This window comes from Papio anubis, chromosome 4 (genome assembly GCF_008728515.1).
Source record: "Papio anubis isolate 15944 chromosome 4, Panubis1.0, whole genome shotgun sequence".
NCBI classification, from domain to species: Eukaryota; Metazoa; Chordata; class Mammalia; order Primates; family Cercopithecidae; genus Papio; species Papio anubis.
In genome coordinates, this window is record NC_044979.1 from 164,510,499 (window position 1) to 164,528,754 (window position 18,256).

At 39.1% G+C, this 18,256-nt stretch overlaps 1 protein-coding gene across 5 annotated transcripts in view; it reads left to right on the forward strand.

The window, feature by feature from the left end:
- The window catches only part of MAP3K7CL (MAP3K7 C-terminal like), a 104,324-nt gene extending 89,306 nt beyond the window's left edge, over positions 1-15,018 (forward strand). For all 5 annotated transcript variants that reach the window (XM_021935548.2, XM_031665687.1, XM_031665688.1 and 2 more), the window contains one exon: positions 13,847-15,018. In XM_021935548.2, coding sequence (XP_021791240.1) covers positions 13,847-14,027 — 181 coding nt within the window. In that variant the 3' untranslated portion in view covers positions 14,028-15,018. The remainder of the gene's footprint in view (positions 1-13,846) is intronic.
- Positions 15,019-18,256: the final 3,238 nt, after the last annotated feature.

Sequence of the window (18,256 nt, forward strand, 5' to 3'; positions counted from 1 at the left end):
CGCCAGTGCCTACCCCAGTGAATCCCGTTCTTTTATACTTGCAAAGCGTCAGAGTAGACACCTTGCCTTCACAGTACTGGCTGGTTGGGATTTCCCATTTATTAATGAGATATTTTGATTACTAGGATCTTTTGATTAGATCTCCTTTTGATTACATCTCCTACTAGGTGGTAAGTGCCATAAAACACAGGTAGTCAGGTGTTGTCACCATCAGATTCCTGGAGCCTGGTATGATATGTGGCACCTAGAGGCTGAGTAAATTATTGTTGAATGTGTGAAACAGAACACAAACATATTGTGATTGTTTATTTCTTATGTATCACGTGTCACCCCAATAAAAGGAGGGGGAGAAGAAATAAACATGCTACCATGCTCAGCTAATTAAAAAATATTTTGTGGGGGCCGGGCACAGAGGTCCACACCCGTAATCCCAGCACTTCGGGAGGCTGAGGCAGGTAGATCACTTGAGGTCACGAATTCGAGACCAGCCTGGCCAACGTGGTGAAACCCTGTCTCTACTAAAAATACAAAAATTAGCCAGGCATGGTGGCGGGCACCTGTAATCCCAGCTACTCGGGAAACTGAGGCAAGAGAATTACTTGAACCTGGGAGGCAGAGATTGCAGTGAGCTGAGATTACGTGCCAGTATACTTCAGCCTGGGCAACAGAGTGAGACTCTTATCTCAAAAAAAATTTTTTTTTTTTTTTTTAATAGATGGGATCTTGTTATCTTGCCCAGGCTTGTCTCAAACTTCTGGCCTCAAGCAATCCTTCCACCTTGGCCTCCCAAAGCGCTGGGATTACAGAGTCAATATCAGCAATAAAGGGCTGCTAAGATGAATTGTTAAATTAGGAAATATGGTTATATCTTATATTTATAAATACATGAGCTTGGTTTTCCAAGGTTATTAATGATTATTATTTTCATTAATATAGATATGAAATTTCATAAAAGAATTGATGATTATTAATAATGTGACCAGTATTGAAGTCAAAGGAAGAGTTATATGATCAATAGCCTGTAAATAAATGTATCTTCTGGTGCGTGTATGTGAAGTGTGGTGGTATAATAAAAATACACACACACACACACGAAATTTAATTTTTACAAGAAAGCGAATGAAATATATTCTGTGTTGAGAAGTTTGTGAAATCCTTAGAATTTTTGAGACTCCCAGAATGGTGGTCAGACAGTATAGCATGATGGTGGACAGTATGGGTTTTGGAGCCAGACTTCTGTAAGACCTCAGTTAGTACCTTACAAACCCTTCCTTCCTTCCTTGCTTTGCCATGCTTCAAACATAAAATCATATCTAAACTTTCGGCTATAGGGGATTAAAAGATGTTTATTAGGAGGTCACAAATAAAACTTTTCTCTCCTATGTCTGACTATTTTCTTTTTGTTCTAAGAGTTTTGATAAAGTTGCTTGGAATACTCAGATTGCATGGTAGCACATGGTTGGAGTCCTACAAAAAATTTCATGAAGGAATTGAAGATTATTAATCACGTGACCTGTATTGAAGTCAAAGAAGACTAGTTGTATGACAAATAGCCTGTAAACGTATCTTCTGGTGTGTGTATGTGTGTGAAGTGTGGTGGTATGATAGAAAAATCTCCAGTAATTATGTCTCTATTTGTAAACTCTTCAGACTGAAGGTACTGGAGGACTTTGTTATTTAAATTAAATTTATGTGTAGCTTTTTTTCTTTTTTTGGAAATGCAATACTCATCCCCTAAATTACATGCTCTGTAAGTTTTTTTATGTTGCATTAAAAAAAATATGGTAGGACCAGACGCGGTGACTCACACCTGTAATCCCAGCACTTTGGGAGGCTGAGGCAGGTAGATCACCTGACGTCAGGAGTTCGAGACCAGCCTGGCCAACATGGCAAAACCCTGTCTCTACTAAAAATACAAAAGTTAGCCCAGTGTGGTGGCAGGTGCATGTAATCCCAGCTACTTGGGAGGCTGAGGCAGGAGAATCACCTGAACCCAGGAGGTGGAGGTTACAGTGAGCTGAGATTGCACCATTGCACTCCAGCCTGGGCAGTAAGAGCAAAACTCCATCTCAAAAAAAAAAAAAAAAGATATGGTAGGATAATGACATGAGAGTGACTCCTATCTAATGTTTGAAACACATCCTTGCTGTTTGCATTGAAAGCAATGATAACTCTGGGTACCACTACAACAATATTAAAATGAAAAAAGGGACCAGGAACAGAGGCTCACACCTGTAATCCCAGCACTTTGGGAGGCAAGGCAGGCGGATCACCTGAGGTCAGGAGTTCGAGACCAGCCTGGCCAACATGGTGAAACCCCATCTCTACTAAAAATACCAAAAAATTAGTTGCAAGTGGTAGGTAGCACACGCCTGTAATCCCAGCCACTCAGGAAGCTGAGTCACGAGAATTGCTTGAATCCAGTAGGCGGAGGTTGCAGTGAGCAGAGATCATGCCACTGCATTCCAGCCTGGGTGACGGAGTGAGACTCTGTCTCAAAAAAATAAAAGTAAAAAATAAAAAATGAAAAGTCAACTTCTAGAAATAACATGGCTAGCAGGCTAGTGGAGGTATTTTATACAAACTTCCAGACCACACACAAGTGGGCCAGACCCCCTCGTTAATTACCGATATGCCTGTGTGTGTTTCTGTAGAACTCATCTTGTTCCCTTCCCCAAAGTACTTGAAGTTTCTCCCTAAATAATTGGCTAGATATAGGGCCAAGGCCAAATTCTTTCATTATATATATTTTTTCTTTTTCATAAAGTTTCTAGTTCCTTTTTCTTCATTCTCACTTCTACCATTTGGGCTTGGGACTTATTACTTGAGATCTCGGTTGATGCAATATTGTAACTAGTTTCCCTGCCTAGGGTTTCTTGTTGCTAGAAAATGACAGCCAGTTCTGGGCATAGATTTCAAGACCTACCTGGGGATGCCTTGGAACCTCTGTAGAACTTCCAATCTCATATCTCAACTTCAGCTACATTGGCCTCCTCACTTCTCCCAGGGCAGGAGGTGGGTCCTCCAGTCACTAAGCCCCTGTTCACACCAAGCTCTTGGCCTAACCTACCTGGGCCCTTTCTTCCTTTTTTTGTTTTTTTTTGAGACAAAGGCTTGCCCTGTCACCCAGGCTGGAGTGCAGTGCTGCAATCATAGCTCACTGTAGCCTCAACCTCCTGAGCTCAAGCAACTCTCCTACCTCAGCCTCCTGAATAGCTGGGACCACAGGCGCATGCAAGCATGCCCAGTTAATTAAAAAAATTTTTTAAAGAGATGGCGTCTTGCTATGTTGCCCAGGCTGGTCTCAAACTCCTGACCTACAGCAATCCTTCCACCTCAGCCACCCAAAGTGCTGGTATTACAGAGTCAATATCAGCAATGAAGGACTGCTAGGAGGAAAATTGCTCGAACCCGGGAGGTGGAGGTTGCAGTGAGCCTAGATCACACCATTGCACTCCAGCCCAGGTGACAGTGTGAGACTCCATCTCAAAAAAAAAAAAAAAAAAAAAAAAAAACCAGCTAGGATAAATTGTTAAATTGGGAAATATGGTAATATCTTATATTTATAAATACAAGAGCTTGGTTTTCCTAGGATTATTAATGATTGTTATTTTTGTTAAGACTTTACTGAAGTGGAAATTCATTTTCAGACAGATCTTTTCCTGAACAGTCTTTATTTTCAAGCAAGATATATTGGGCCAAATAAATTTGACCCAAGTAGTTAGCTCTCCATTTTTTGATGATTCTGTTGAGAATTTCTTTCCTATCATTTCATAAAGTGTAGCTGATTGTGTTGCCTCTACCTTGGCTGGCATAAGCTAGATGCAAAGAGACGCTAACTAAGGTATTTTAAGAGAGAGTTTTTCTTTATTGGAGTCATTCAGACACTGCTTAAGGTTTGAACTCCAAACTGAACTTCTCTCTCATCTCCAGAGGAGGTCTCCCTGGATCAAGTTTGAGAGAATTTGAAGAGGCATGATGAGAAGAGTTGCTGAAACTGTTATTTTAAATCATATCTGTTGGATGGAGAAAGAGAGTCAAACATTTTCTAGGATTATAAACTCAGCATTGGCTGAATCCAATTTAAAGAATTACTTCTGGCTTATGACCAATGATGTACGAGAGGTTTGTTATATTTTTACTGATTTTTTTTCTTCTCAGTGTAAAAAAAGATGGGAAAGACTTTCTTGAAAGCTTTGAAAAATTACCAAGAATTCTGATATCTTTAAAGAACTGCATCATTTTAATCTAATTATTTCGAGGCCTTTTGCATGTGAAGAGACATTTTAATATAATTGCATATATACTAACATGGAATGTATAAAATGATTTTTTTTCTGTAAATATTATAAGCATTTTTCTACAACATACATAGCTTTTTGTGTATGTAATATGAAACTCATCGAAGTGAGATATAGACATTTTATGGTTTTTGAAATCTATCACCAAATTTAGAAAAAAAATTAAAAAATGAAATTTATTACCAAATTGTTTGACAGAAAATTTTTAAAGTATATTATTAAACTACAATCAACTGTTAAGTTTGCTTTGTTCCAGGTAAAGCATTTTATCTTGTCCAGTAGAGAAACCACTTATTTATTTATTTTTTTTGGTATGAAATATTGTATTGGGTACTTTGGTGTTTAGAAGATTAACTTAAATGTCAGAAAAAGAGACAGACTCTCAGAAAAGTCAGATTGAAGAATGTTTTATGTATTCATTTTGATTTTTTTTATTTCAATATGTTTTTGGGGGACAGGTGGTGATTGGTTACATGAGTAAGTTCTTTAGTGATGATTTCTGAGATTTTGGTGCCCTGTCACCCAATGTGTAGTCTTTTATTCCCCACCCCTCTCCCACCCTTTCCCGAGTCCCTAAAGTCAATTGTATCATCCTTATGTCTTTGCATCCTCACGTTATGTATTTTTTATAAACTATTTTATTTTATTTTATTTTTCTGAGACAGAGTCTTGCTCAGTCACCCAGGCTGGAGTGCAGTGGTGCCATCTTGGCTCACTGCAACCTCTGCCTCCCAGGTTCAAGCGATCCTCCCACCTCAGCCCCCTGAATAGCTAGGATTACAGGTGTGTGTCCCATCTCTGGGCTAATTTTTATATTTTTAGTAGAGTCAGGGTTTCACCATGTTGGCCAGGCTGCTCTCAAACTCCTGGCCTCAAGTGATCGGCCTCCTAAAGTGCTGGAATTAGAGGCGTGAGCCATGCGCCTGGCCAGTTTTATTTTGTTTTTAATTGACACGTAGTAATTGTACTTAGTTATGGGGTCGAGTGTAATGTTTTCATACATTGTGTAATGATCAAACCAGTGTGATTAGCATATTCATCACCTCGAACATTTGTCATTTCTTTGTGATGAGAACATTCAAAATCCTCTCTTTTAGCTGTTTTGAAGTGTACATCATTGTTAACTACAGTCACCCTACTGTACAGGAGAACACCAGACGTTATTCCTCCTGTTTAACTGTAACTGTGTACCCATTGAATAACCCCATCCCATGCCCCTCTCCCTACCACCCTCCCCAGCCTCTGGTAATCACTATTCTACTCTCTACATCAATGAGATCAGATCAACTTTTTAAGATTCCACATAGAAGTGAGATCGTGTGGTCTTTGTCCTTCTGTGCCTGGCTTATTTCATTTAACATAATGTCCTCCAGGTTCATCCATGTTGTTGCAAATGACAAGATTTCATTTTTTAAAATGGCTGAATAGTATTCCATTGTATATATATATCACATTAAAAAAATCTATTCTTCTACTGATGGACACTTGGACACTTAGGTTGATCCTATATCCTGGCTATTACAATTCGGTGGTTTTCAGTATATTCACAAAGTTGTGCAACCATCACCAACTTTACAACATTTCCTTCACTGCAGAAATAAATCTGGCACCCTTTGGCAGTTACTCCCCATTGACCCTTGATTTCTGGACTTTGGCAAACAATAATCTACTTTCTGTCTCTATGGATTTGCTTATTCTGGACATTTCATACAAATGGAATCATATAATATGCAATCTTTTGGGATTGGCTTTTTTCACTTAGCATAATGTTTTTAAGGTTCACCCACATTGTATCATGCATCAGTACTTTATTCTTTTATTGCTGAATAATATTCCATTGTATGAATATACAATATTTTATTCTTTTATAGGCTAATGGACATTTAATGGGTTGGTTTGCACTTCTTGGCTATCGTGAATAATGCTGCTACGAACCTTTGTATGCAATTTTTGAGGTAGACATATGTTTTCAATTCTCTTGAATAGGTTCCTAGCAGTAGAATTGTTGGCTTATATGATAACTCCATGTGTAACCTTTTGAGAAACTGCCAGACTGTTTTCAAAGGGATTGACATTTTATATTCTTGCCAGCAGTGTATCAAGGTTCCAATTTTTCCACATCTTTGCCAACACTTCCTGTGCCTTTTAGATTCTAGCCATCTCTAGTGGGTGTGAAACAATGTGCCATTGTGGTTTTGATTAACAGTTGTCTGATGGCTAATGATGTTGCACGGGTTCTCCTGTGCTTCATTGGCCGTTTCTATGTCTTCTTGGAGAAATAACTCTAAAGATCTTTTGCCTGTTTTTTAATTTGGTTGTCTTTTTGTTTCTGAGGTGAAAAATGTTACATAATTTTAGTGTGTTCAGGCAAAATGTTAGAAAGGGGTTTTCATATGAGGCCATCAAAATCAATGTGTGACTTATATTCTCATGTCTTTTTAAAAAGTATAAAATGATGATTGGGGAGTAACAGCTCATCTAGGGGAACATATCAGGATGGGGCAAAAGGGTGCATATGTAATTTGCAAAGGCATAAACTAAAATTAGTGCAATTTTGATTTGTTTTTTGTCATGATATTTATCTGAGATTTCTAATAACAGGAGATTTTAACTTTTTAAAAAATGTTTAACCAGAAGCATTTATTTCTTAAGGATATTCCCAAAGGCAGAAGCTTTTAAAGTGTGTTCTGAGGAGTCCCTCACAGATTCAGGAGGGAGAGCGTGTCAGGCAGGGGACTGTACCCAGATCAACCAGAGAAGGACCAATTTTATCTGTTTTATTTGCATCCCTTCAGGGTGTGACTTTCTTTGAAAAAGGATTCCACAGGAAGGTGACACTGAAAACCAAACCTCACTTTTATATACCTAAGATATTTTTCTTAAATATTTACTCAGCCTCCAGAAATTACATTTTCGTTATCATAAATATAAGGTACATGGAGATATTTCTCCACGAGTGTTTGCAGGATATATAGTAATGTGGAGAAAAGTTCTATCTTCTCTTTCCTACGATGTCTGATACGAGTAAGATGCCTTCTGGGTAAGATATGAGATTTGAGTTCATTTTCCAGCTGTGGAGATGCACTTCCCAAGACTGACTTGGCTAGCAAGAATAGAAGACGGTGGCTGGCTTGTAACAGACTTTCAATAAATACTTGCTGAGCAAATGAGTAGAAGAGTAAAGGACCACCTCAGTTCTTTACTTTGTTTATGGAGACAGAGCTGTAGCCAAAGGTATTCTTTCATTTTAGTATTTAGTTTTTTGTGAAATTTCAATATCCCAGATGCCATCAGGCTGTGAGATTACGCTTTCTGTTAATGCCCCGATCATAATGATTTGGGTATTTTACACCGCATAATTACGTGCAGCCCAGTCATTTAATGGGTATTTCATTCCCAAGGATTTCTACACCTGATTTTCTGCCCGAAACTATATTAAACTTATGCCTAGTGTTCCATTATTGGAACACTAAATGTGCGAGTCATTTATATCTTACTGCTCAAGGTCATTGCCAAGGTCTGATTTTTCCAATTCAAAAAATTGCAACCTCAGGCATTAGGTGCGTTAAAAGGGACAGCGTATTTACTCTTCTCAGTGAGAGCTCCTTTAAGTAGGTTTCCCTTGCTGAGGAAAGAGGCTCCAATCCAATGTCTGGGGAAGCAGAGTGAGGAAACCTTTTGCCGTCCACTTTCTTCCTGTTCCAGGATTAATTCTTTTTAGGGTGATTGATAGTGGGAATCTCCATTTCCTTTAGAGCGGTGGTTCTTCACCGGGAAATTCTCCACACCTGCCCCACCCTACATTGGCAATACTTAGAGATATTTTTGGCTGGAATGACTGGGGGTGAGGGTGGGTTTGCTATTGACATCTAGTGAGTAGAGGCCAAGGTTACTGCTAGACTTCCTACAATGCCAGTGTATACACGGTACCCAACAACAAAGAATTGCCTGGCCCACAATGTCAGTTGTACCAAGGATGAGAAATCCTGCTTTGGAGCAAGTCTGACTTCCTCCTGCAAGGGTGCCTATTGCCCTTTGCTTCCCAATAGATATTAGTACATTTGTTCATGCCTTAAGCATTTGTATGGCTTCAACAACATAGTCTAGACTGAGCTTTGGAAATCTCAGTTCAATATCATTTATTATTCCTCCACCTGGATAAAATGAAGGTCGACTTTGGTATCCTTTCTGTCATCTTGAGGCACTGACTCCTTCTCTCCTGTGTATGAATGCTTTTACTTGGACATAAATCTCTCAAGATCCACCAACAGTACAGTCTAAATCCCTATTTAAAAATAAAATTCTCCCTATGATAAAGATATTTTATTATATTATTGCCCCGAATTCTTTAGCTCACTGGGGCCAAACTGTCTAGAATTTTGCCTTTCCCAAATAAAAGTCCTTAGTTAACTTTGACAGTGCCAAGATCCCTAGCAGTGGTCTCCTTAGCACAGAGAAATATTTCTTCCAGTGATGAATCCACATCTCAGACTCCTGCAACATAAAGAATCTCCTTAATTTTGGAATTAATTTCCACAAAGTTTGAAAGTTTTCTTAACCAATTCACTTGGACTTTCTCTTCCCCTGTTTGTTTTAGCAACTAAAAACCTTTCCAGGCATGTGGCTTAGGATGGGGACAACAGATGAGCTGTGGTGAACTCCAAAGTTATGACCTTTTAGGCTATTGAATGGCATCATGTGGAAAGCTATGTTACAGATTCGTGGCTGCAGAAATACGGTCTCTCTAACTATTGTCTTCTACCCCCATATTACATTACATTCAAGGAAATGATACAAATAGAACCAATACATCAAAGGCAGAACCACATTCTAGCCTATAATAAATATTGATTTGTTCTTCAGATCATCTATTTATAAGATTGTTTTTGTAGCTTGATGTGCCAAGGTTTAATTATGAATTGCTAATGGATGAGCATAAATATGTCTATATAAATAGGTCCTGGACAGGAAGCAACAGACGTTGTGACAGTTTTCATTGGATGTCTGTATAATTGCTTATCAAATACATGAAACTAATTTGGAAACATATCCACTGAGTCTTCTGGGTTCCAGTAAAGAAGAAATTGTTGTTGACTTTCTCCAATGCAAGAAGATCAGACCAGACAATTTAGACTATTCTTTCAAATTGTAAAAATCTATGATTTTGTGATTTATTACCTCCGTCAGTCAAAATTAATGACAGGTAGCTTCAGGAGTTTTACATGAGGTTAGATAGGAGCCAGGGAAATAGCCATTTTTATCCCCATTAGCACCACCTCCCAGACCGTGATTTGAAAGCAAAACTCTATCTCCACCTAAATCGTTTACACGACACAAGCAATTTGAAGGGAAAAATAGAACAGGAATAGATGATCTGTTTGATGGATAGGGGATTTAAAGCATGTCTCTCTCTCTCTTTTTTCTTTTTCTTTTTCTTTTTTTTGAGATGGAGTCTCACTCTGTTGTCCAGGCAGGAGTACAGAGATGCGATCTCGGCTCACTGCATCTCCACCTCCCAGGTTCCAGCGATTCTCCTGCCTCAGCCTCCCGAGTAGCTGGAATTACACCACCATGCCTGGCTAATTTTTGTATTTTCATTAGACACAGGGTTTCACCATGTTGGCCAGGCTGGTCTCAAACTCCTGACCTCAAGTGATCCACCCGCCTCGGCCTCTCAAAGTGCTGGGATTACAGGTGTGAGCCTCTGAGCCTGGCCTCTTTTTTTTTTTTTTTTTTAAATAGGTTTTACTCATTAATGTTTTAAAAATAATTACATGAGGAATTTTACTAATCAATATTTAATTATTGACATTTACTACCTAAGCTATGCTTAGGAACACAAAACTAAACATTTAATTAGAAGATAGGCTTGATTTCTGGCTCTTTCTTATTAGCTGTGTGACTTTTTCCATTAAATGGAACACTTTCAGTTTCTATTTCCTCATTTTTAAAACATAAATTACTGTATTTATCTCTGAGTTACATTTTTCTTCAATTATTTATTCAGTAAGTATTTATTGCGAGCCTATTCTATTCTAAATAGTGTGGAAGGTTCAAAAATCAGTAAGAGCCCGAAGGAACTTTGTTTATATGTGTATCAGTGATGTACATTATCTTCCAGTTTTCCCTGATTGGACACTTTCTAATGTCTGGTTTTGCTCAGTGGACACCAAAGTGGGTATCCAAGGCAGGCCACTGGGGGCAGGAAGAAAATACTAGAACTTTTGTCCTTATTTACTCCTTGTCTTTTTTTCAGGATAACTGCATTTTGATAGTTTCAAACCTAGAGAAAAATTGCCAAAGTAGTATAAAGAACTCCTGGCTGGGCACAGTGGCTCACGCCTATAAACCCAGTACTTTGGGAGGCTGAGGCAGGCAGATCACCTGAGGTCAGGACCAGCCCAGCCAACGTGGTAAAACCCCGTCTATACTAAAAATACAAAAATGAGCCAAGCGTGGTGGCACACACCTGCAGTCCCAGCTACTTGGGAGGCTGAGGCAGGAGAATCGCTTGATCCCAGGAGGCAGAGGTTGCAGTGAGCCGAGATCACACCACTGCACTGCGGCCTGGGTGACAGACCTAGACTCCATCTCAAAAAAAAGAAACAAAAACAGAACAAAACAAAAAAACACATTCCCATATATCCTTTACTGGATTCAACAGTTACTAAAACTTTCCCCAGTTATGCCTTATTCTTCCTCACGACAGTACTGGGGTTTCCTTTCTTTCTCTCTCCCTGTCTCTCATATACACACACATGCATATATACATATGTGTATGTATACATGTGTGCAAATACATATATGTATGCGTATGCATATATGTGTGTATATACATATGCGTACTTACACACACCATCATGTTCCACATTGCCCTAAACACTTCAGTAAGTATATTCTGAAACAATAGCATTCTCTCTTTTAACCATGGTATAATAATTAAAATCAAGAAATTTAGCATTGATACAGTATTATTATGTAATTCACAGTTCATATTCAAATTACATCAGTTTCCCAATAATGTTCTTCAAAACTTTTTTTTCAGTTCAGAATAGCACATTGCCTGTCTTGGCATTTGTTTTTGGTTTCTTTAAATACGGAGGAGTTCTTAACATTTTTTAAGATACAGGTTAGCAATTTTGTAGAATTTCCCTGAATTTAATTTTGTCTGTATGATTAGATATAGATTGTACATTTTTGGCAGGAATACCACAGAAATGATGTGTGTTTCACAGTGCGTGTGATATCCATTATCTCATGACTAGCAGTGTCAACTTTGGTCATTTGATGAAAGTGGCCTTCCATTTTTTGTCGCTGATTTCACTTTTCAATTAAGTAATTTGTGGGATACGCTGAGGTTATGTAAATATTTTGTTCCTCATCAGACTTTCACCCCCTAGGTTTAGCATCCAGTCTTATCCTGTTATATATCCATATTTGGGTATGCTTTATAATGTATGTAATATATTGGCAGGTATATAATTTATGAATGAATATGCAGACATATGTAGAAGTAGTCTGGGTTTGTGTTCAATTTTTTTTTTAACTAATAGTATTCTATAATAAAACATGTTTGGAAACCCAATTGAATGAGATGGTCAGGCTGTTTTCTAGCTCTGGATTATTGAAACATTACAGGCTGTGTTTTGATGAGCAACCCCCACTGCCCCTTGTTCCCAGTGGCCACAGGCTTATTTCCAGTATAAACTTGAATATTATTGCTTTTCGGGAATGTATGTACTTTCCTTTCTTCTTTTCATATTACGTTGTGTCAGATCAGTATCTGATCAGTGGAAGAAGGAAGAGGAGAGGCTTTTAGAAATGTGGCCAACTGTAGTGATGACAGAATGTAAGGAAGATAGTATTTGCATGTATTTTATGCTAAGGCAATGTTATTACTACTTTAAAACAAGGGTTCAAAACCATTTCCTAGGAACACAACCGTAAAACCTCAGGAGCTTTGCAGGGTAGGGGGAGCCTAGGAGGAGAAGGCTTGGGACTGAGACTGGTGGCAGTGTGTCCCAAGCCTTGGTCATTTGGGTACAACTTCTGTGAATGATCATGAAGTAACTTCCAGATACTTCCACATCTACATTATTATTGACTCCAACTTTTTTTGTGAGTCATCTTTACGTAGATCTTCTTCTAATTAGCCTCCTTTTAGGGCATAAGATCTTTGAAATCATGGGTTAGATGTGTTGGTTTGTATTTAAAAATACACATTTATTTAATTTAATTCAAAAATCTAATAAAGCTTTCAGTGCAACCTACAGTCATCTAACGTTAACACCAGCAGTGCAAAGCCTTCCCTTTGGAAAACCCGTCTAGAAAACTCTGTATCTGAAGGACATTTACCAACTGGTTTTTGCCCTACAGAGGAGGAAGAAATATGAGGCAAAGGAGAATTCAGTTAGATTTTGTCTAGGTTAGGATTGCCTGACCTCCATACGGGAGACAGACCTGGTATCCTTTGGGTTGTCATGTTTATTAAATCTACACATGGACTGAAGATCTTTAACTCATTACTTTGCTTATTTATTTACTTTTTTGAGACAGGATCTCACTCTTTTGCCCAGGCTGGAGTATAGTGGCACAATTATAGCTCACTGCAGCCTCAACCTCCCAGGCTCAAGTGATCCTCCTGCCACAGCCTCCCGAGTAGCTGGAACTACGGTTGTCAGCCATCATACCCAGCTGATTTCCTAATTTTTTGTAGAGACGGTGTCTCGCTATGTTGCCAAGGATGGTCTCAAACTCCGGGACTCAAGCGATCCGTTTGCCTAGGTCTCTCAAAGTGCTGGGATTACAGACATGAACCGCTGTGCCCAGCCTTTTAGTTCCTTATTGTGTGTATTTACATCAATGAATTATTTACAAATATTAACTAAGAACTGAGTTTCTTTAAAGTGTTGTCATTACAATTTTCCTAGAGTACCTTCAGCCTGCTTCCTCAATTTTAGAGTCAGGCCAGCATCAAATGTGGACACATTGGTTTGTTCATTTGGGCTGCAACATGTGTGTAAGGATTAGGGAAAGACATAGGAGGTAATATCTACAAGGACAGAGTTGGGATTCTGTAGTTCAAAGTAGTCTATTGGAGATTTGTTCAACTCCGATATAGGAAACAAAGGAAGATAACAACGAATTTGGGGGACAAAGACTCAGCCGGGAGAAAACTATAGTTGTCCTCCCTATGGGACAATAGGCAGCATCTTAAATTATGAAAAATTATACACAGATTTTTTCTAAATTATTATTTTTACAATTTTTTTGTATTCTTAAAATGATCATGTTTTTGACTATTAACCTATAGGACTTTTGGTGTATAGTTAGTATTTTGGAAGTGTCTAGTAGAGATGCTAGAATAAATGGGACATAAAACTTGCAAAGCTGGACAAATGAAAGTCGTTGGAGGCAAGTAGAGATGGGAAACAATTCAGAAGAACAGAATGAATCATTCTACTTCCGTCATGCTATTACTGAGTAATTTAATTTGTTTGCGTTGAATTCTGTGCTTCTTCCTGCCCTGTACCCTGAATCTTCAGGAAGGAGCTCATTGCCAAGTTGGATCAGGCGGAAAAGGAGAAGGTGGATGCTGCTGAGCTGGTTCGGGAATTCGAGGCTCTGACGGAGGAGAATCGGACGTTGAGGTTGGCCCAGTCTCAATGTGTGGAACAACTGGAGAAACTTCGAATACAGTATCAGAAGAGGCAGGGCTCATCCTAACTTTCAATTTTTCAGTGTGAGCATACGAGGTTGATGACTGCCCTGTGCTGGCCAAAAGATTTTTATTTTAAACGAATAATGAGTCAGATCTATTGCTTCTCTGTATTACCCACATGGCAACTGTCTATGATGAATTTACTGCTTGCCAGCTTCTAGCTTGAGAGAAGGGATATTTTAAATGAGATCATTAATGTGAAACTATTACCAGTACATGTTTTTGGAGATCAGAATTCTTTTCCAAAGATACATATTTTTTTCTTTTTTAGGAAGATATGATCATGCCGTACAACAGGGTAGAAAACGATAAAAATAGAATATTGACTGACCCAGCTAAGAATCATGGGCTGAGCAGAGTTAAGCCACGCAACAAACCCGTAACATGTTCACTGTAGTTTCACATGTGAATTTTTAAAATTTCATGCCTTTAATATTTCAAATATGCTCAAATTTAAACTCTCAGAAACTTCTCTGCATGTATTTATATTCACCAGAGTATAAGCTTTTATACTCTGATTTTTATTCTTCAATGATTGATTGTACTAAGAATAAATGGTCACATATGCTAAAAGCTTCTTCGTGAAATTATTAGCAGAAACTGTGTTTGTAACCAAAGCACATTTGCCAATGCTAACTAGCTGTTGTAATAATAGACAGATAAGGTTGCATTTGCTTCACGCCATGTGACCTTACAGTAAACATCTCTGCCTTTGCCTGTGTGTGTTCTGAGGGGAGGGGGGACATGGAAAAAGATTGTTTGGACATTATTTGGGTGAGTGCCCATGAAAACATCAGTGAACTTGTAACTATTGTTTTGGATTTAAGGAGATGTTTTAGATCAGTAACAGCTAATAGGAATATGCGAGTAAATTCAGAATTAAAACGATTTCTCCTTGTTCTACCTATCACCACATTTTCTCAAATTGAATTCTTTGTTTTATGTCCATTTCTATTCATGTAACTTCTTTTTCATTAAACACGGATCAAAACTGACGGTTTCTAGTTTGCTCTTTTCTTCACCTCCTTTGTGCTAGACGTTGGGATGACCTAGCTCTGGTCCGAAACTGGTTCTTAGCTGTATTTGCATATACCAAAAAAAAGAAGCGAAGTTCCATTTCTTCCTTCCTTCCTTCCCTCCCTCCCTCCCTCCCTCCCTCCCTCCCTCCCTCCCTTCCTTCCTTCCTTCCTTCCTTCCTTCCTTCCTTCTTTCTTTTCATTCTTTTCTTTCTTTCTTTCATGGAGTCTCGCTCTGTCGCCCAGGCGGGAGTGCAGTGGCAAGATCTCAGCTCACTGCAACCTCTGCCTCCCAGGTTCAAGCGATTCTCCTGCCTCAGCCTCCCAATTAGCTGGGATTACGGGTGCCCGCCACCACGCCTGGCTAATTTTTGTATTTGTGGTAGAGATGGGGTTTCACGATGTTGGCCAGGCTGGTCTCGAACTCCTGATCTTGGATGATCTGCCCACCTCGGCCTCCCAAAGTGTTGGGACTCCAGGCGTGAGCCACCGTACCTGGCCTAAAGTCCCATTTCTTAGAAAGACTGTGATTTCTCATATAAATAACTCAGAGCTTCAATACTGAATGTGATGCATTTGTATCTTGCGATACTTGCCCAAAAAACAGAAAAAAGGAATAATTCATTAAAACAGGATGACCTCAGATAAACCAGTGGTTTTCAGACGAGGTGATTTTGCCCCCAGGGGACCTTTGACAGTGTCTGGAAAAAAGTTTTTGTTGCCAGAGCTAGCATGAGGGGGTGCTACCGGTATCTAGAGGACCGAGTCCAGGATACTGCTAACCATCCTGCCGAGAACAGCACCTGCAACAAAGAGTTGTACACCTCAATGTGACAATAGTGCTGAGATTGATGTGCTCTGGGATAGACAAGTCTCGGGACAGTTTGGTCAAATGTGAAGGGAGGCACGGTGCAGGGCCACAAGTTTTTTGCCACGTGGTGCAGAGCTGGGAGGCCCTTATGCATGTTGTTCTTCAATTTCCTCATTTGTGAAATGAAGCTTTTTGATAGACCTCAAAGTTTTCAGGTTATGTGAGCCTATTCACCCTTATGCTGCTTTAACATTTGACCAAAGGTGTTGTTCTGGAAGAACCTGCTGTTTCAGTAACCTGCGTCTTCTTTTTAGTATAACGCTAATAAACACCAGTATAAGGGAGGATTTGTTCACTAAGTTAATACAAATACAAAGTTAGCAGAATGGGAGGAAGAAAGGTAAATTACTCATCTTTAACATAAGATTAGTTTTTGGACACTGCTCATCTGAAGACAGTTGCATATATTTACAGAATTCAAGCAGTCACAGTCCCTTCTAGAAAATGGGAAGCCGGGAAATATGGCTCCAAAATCTCTTTGCTTTACCAGAATGAAAATAGTTTAACAAAGTAAAAATATTTGAGCACAACTATTATTACATTAAGGAGTCACTGATAGTTTTCTTATTTTTGCTGGTGTTAGCTTGCCTTTTTACTGTTTCCAAAAGATATATGTTTGTGACTCGAAAGCAAGCATTTCCCTAGGTGTATATATTTTAAGCAGATTTTTATTCATTGGAACATGAAAATATCATCTGCTTTTGTAGCATGTCAGAGAAATCTTATGTCAGAAGGTGGAATTTCTTATGTTATCTGTCTTTTTTTTTCATTAATTTGACAAATTTCCACTAATCTTATTTACCAGTGCATATTATCTATATAATGCAGACCATTTAAGAATTTTCTATCTTCAATTATATTTGCGATATTCTTGCTATTAGCAATAATGACAATATTATAGAGCATAAAAATGAGCACAGAAGTATTACGGTGTTAGTAGTAGTATAGTATTAGGATGAAGGTGCTTGCTTTAGAGATAGAATTAAGAGAAAATGTAACTCACATTATGTTCTGTAATCGCTCTACTAAAGAATTTGCCATTTATGGGCCATTTCTTTTGTGTAGACATGAAAAGAATGTGGCTACACGTAGCTAGAAAATTTATGACCTTTGGTATGGGCAGGGCATGTATCTCTATCTCATCCTGGTACCTGGGTTTGAGTGTATGATTAACTCAGTGCAAGTAAGGAACTAAATAAAAGAGATGTGGAACTGAAATTCGATTCAACAAAAATTTATTGTACACTTAGCTAGTGCGGGGCAGAGCAACAGCAATAGAAGATGTAAAAATGACAAAGATGATGTGGTCCTAGCACATTTAGGGATGGATTGCACCAGACAGAGAATAGAGGCACAGGCCACTGATAGAAGGCTAATAGAAAAGCATGTGCAAGGCAAGTCTAAGAGCAGCAGCGTTTGAAAGGGAGTAACAGACTAAGAGGGATGGGAAAGACATAAGGGAAAGTAGGCTCCGCAGGGCTTCGGATGGATTGCACGTGTGATTGAGGCAAGGAAGAGGAAGAGAAAGAACGGCCCCCTTCTGTGCCAGACTATACTAGGTGCTTTGTACAGGCTGTATTATTTTAACCACCCGAGAGACAGCTGTGATTATTCCTTTTCTCCAAAACCGGAAACTAATGTTGTATAATTTGTAGAAAGTTCTCAGAGCTGGGATTCAAGTGCAAAGTTTCATTCATTCATTAATTCATATAGTCAATATTTATTGAATGTCCACACTCTGCCAGGCATCCTGGAAGATACCAGGGACACAAAAGTGAACACTAGAGACAAGGGTTCTATTGGGTTCTCAAGGAACCCTTAGTCTAGCAAGCGAGGTAGCTATTCATCTAAATACCCAAATGGGGTAGTTTTAAAACATATCAAAAAATTCCCATAAGAGGTAGAACCTCATTTCTCTCCCCTTTAATGTCAGTTGGACTTAAAGACGTGTTTTTGACAAATAGAGTAAAGCAGCAGTGACAACATGTGACTTCTGAGTCCAGGTCATGAAAGACATTGGAGCTTCCTTCCCACCTGCTCTCTCTTGGATCACTTGCCCTGGGGTGAGCCCGCTGCCACGGAGAAGCCCACAGGGTAAGGAACTGACACCTTCGGCCAACAGCCACATAAGTGAACTTGGAAGGAGACCTGCCAGTCCCAGGCAAGACTTCAAACGTGCAGTCTGGCTGACATCTTGAGTGCAGCCTCATGAAAGTCTCTGAGTCAGAACCACCCAGCTAAACTGCCCCTGGTTCCCGATTCTCAGGAACTTTGAGGCAATACTACTGGTTTTAAGCTGCTAAGTTTGGGGTGATTTGTTTTGCAGCAAGAGATAATGAAGACAACC